This window comes from Sinocyclocheilus grahami, unplaced genomic scaffold (genome assembly GCF_001515645.1).
Source record: "Sinocyclocheilus grahami isolate Dianchi unplaced genomic scaffold, SAMN03320097.WGS_v1.1 scaffold2021.1, whole genome shotgun sequence".
Taxonomy (NCBI): Eukaryota; Metazoa; Chordata; class Actinopteri; order Cypriniformes; family Cyprinidae; genus Sinocyclocheilus; species Sinocyclocheilus grahami.
Genome location: NW_015507200.1, coordinates 27,032 through 28,713, shown reverse-complemented (window position 1 = coordinate 28,713; position 1,682 = coordinate 27,032). Strand labels below are relative to the sequence as shown.

General features: G+C 38.2%; 1 protein-coding gene across 1 annotated transcript in view; it reads left to right on the top strand.

Moving 5' to 3' along the window:
- Window positions 1-1,423: 1,423 nt before the first annotated feature.
- Window positions 1,424-1,682, top strand: part of LOC107573743 (uncharacterized) — a gene marked incomplete at both ends in the record, with an annotated part of 23,552 nt that continues 23,293 nt past the window's right edge. The window contains one exon of the mRNA XM_016260188.1: window positions 1,424-1,657. Within this exon, the coding sequence (XP_016115674.1) occupies window positions 1,424-1,657 (234 nt within the window). The remainder of the gene's footprint in view (window positions 1,658-1,682) is intronic.

The following is a 1,682-nucleotide window of genomic DNA, read 5'->3' as shown; positions in this document are numbered from 1 at the left end:
AAAAAAAAAGTCTGTGCATTAACTATGGAAAACTAAAACAAACAAACTGAAAGTCGTAATTTAAAATAAAAAACTAAAACTAACAATGAGAGTAAAAACAACTGAAAACTAGACAAAACTAAACTGAAAACAAATTTAAAAAACACTTAAATTAGAACTATACGAATCCTGGTCAATGTACACTGATATATAATACTCTTATCGCTGAGACGTAACACATTTTTTCCCTAAAAAGGAAGGGTTTTGTTTATGTTTGTTCTTTCTAAGCAGACATAAACTTCCTGTACGAGATCACGCTTTGGTCCTGTAATCATCTAAACCAGGAAGCCACTAAGTCCGTTGAAATAAGAGATTAATAGACTAAACACACAACTATCTTAACACAGCTAAAGCATGCATTTCTTTCTATGGTTAATCATTGCACTAGGCTTCATAAAAATTGTTTTAAACATGCGGTTTAAGAGTTTCAACGTCTAACTGGCAGTAGATGGTTATCCATTCTATAACAGGTTTTGTCTGTTTAGGGTTTAAACCAAGGTCATCCAGACTGGAAGAGAACGGATTTCACTAGTTTTCCAGACAGAATTCCCGTTGCTCTTCCCACATCTGCTTTGTACATTATTCCAAGTCGGACACATTAAAAGTGAACCCAACATCCTCATTACAGAGTACTGGCTGAGAAACACGTATGATAAATATTTGGGAGAGCAAATATGAGACAGACACTCAGCTGTAATCCTTCAGATGTGCATGAATGTGGATGTTTCTATATTACACACACATGCTCGGTACATAAACACCTGCATAAACAGAGCATGTGTTTTCTTTGTTCTACCTTGTTTTACTTGTATGCTAATGATACAAATCTCCTCTGCATGAGGTAAACCATCTCAAATGAGGTGTGAGGACAAACTCATACTTTCAAGTCCCAGAGACATTCTAAGCAGAAGGAGATGGTCACTAAAGGTAAAATGAATAGGAGACACTGAATACGGCTTTGGTAAAGACGCATTTGTTCAACACACAATAACAAGGTAAACAAATGTGGCTCTTTAGCTGCAAGGTAATTTCTTCCATGCATATATGATAGCATTGCCCGTCTCTTCCAATTAAAATGCCTTTGGCAAGAAAGAGACACACTGCCTTCATATGGTGGACAACAGAATGGAAAATGTGGATTTATTTAGGCCAAAATGGTGAAACCTTGACATGACACAAGCTTCATTGTCTCTTTGCTTGGCCCTGTAACAAGTGAGATTTAGGAGGGGTTGAAATTCTGAAAAGGTTTCGCCACAGGCGTTTGACAACAACCTCATTTTACATCTGTAAACAAAGCACTTAGGGATTATGCACAATAACTGCAGTATCATATATCATGTTATGTAACCCTGGATATTTTTTATACAAAGAATTCAGTTATTAAACCTCACAAATAAACCTCTCTCTTTCTCCACCTCAGAACCCTTCCTCTCTGGACTGGTCCATTCAGAGCACCCTGTCGTCTCTTTTCCCTCCGTTTGAGGCTACCGCTCCTACTGTTCTCAGCCAACTCTTTCGCACCATTGAGGAACGTTACCATGGAGATGCACTGCAGTGCCTGCTGAACTTCCTTATCCCAGCCAAACATATCCTAGAGAGTGTGCAACAAGCAGCCTGTGTGAGTACAACAAAAAAAGACCATC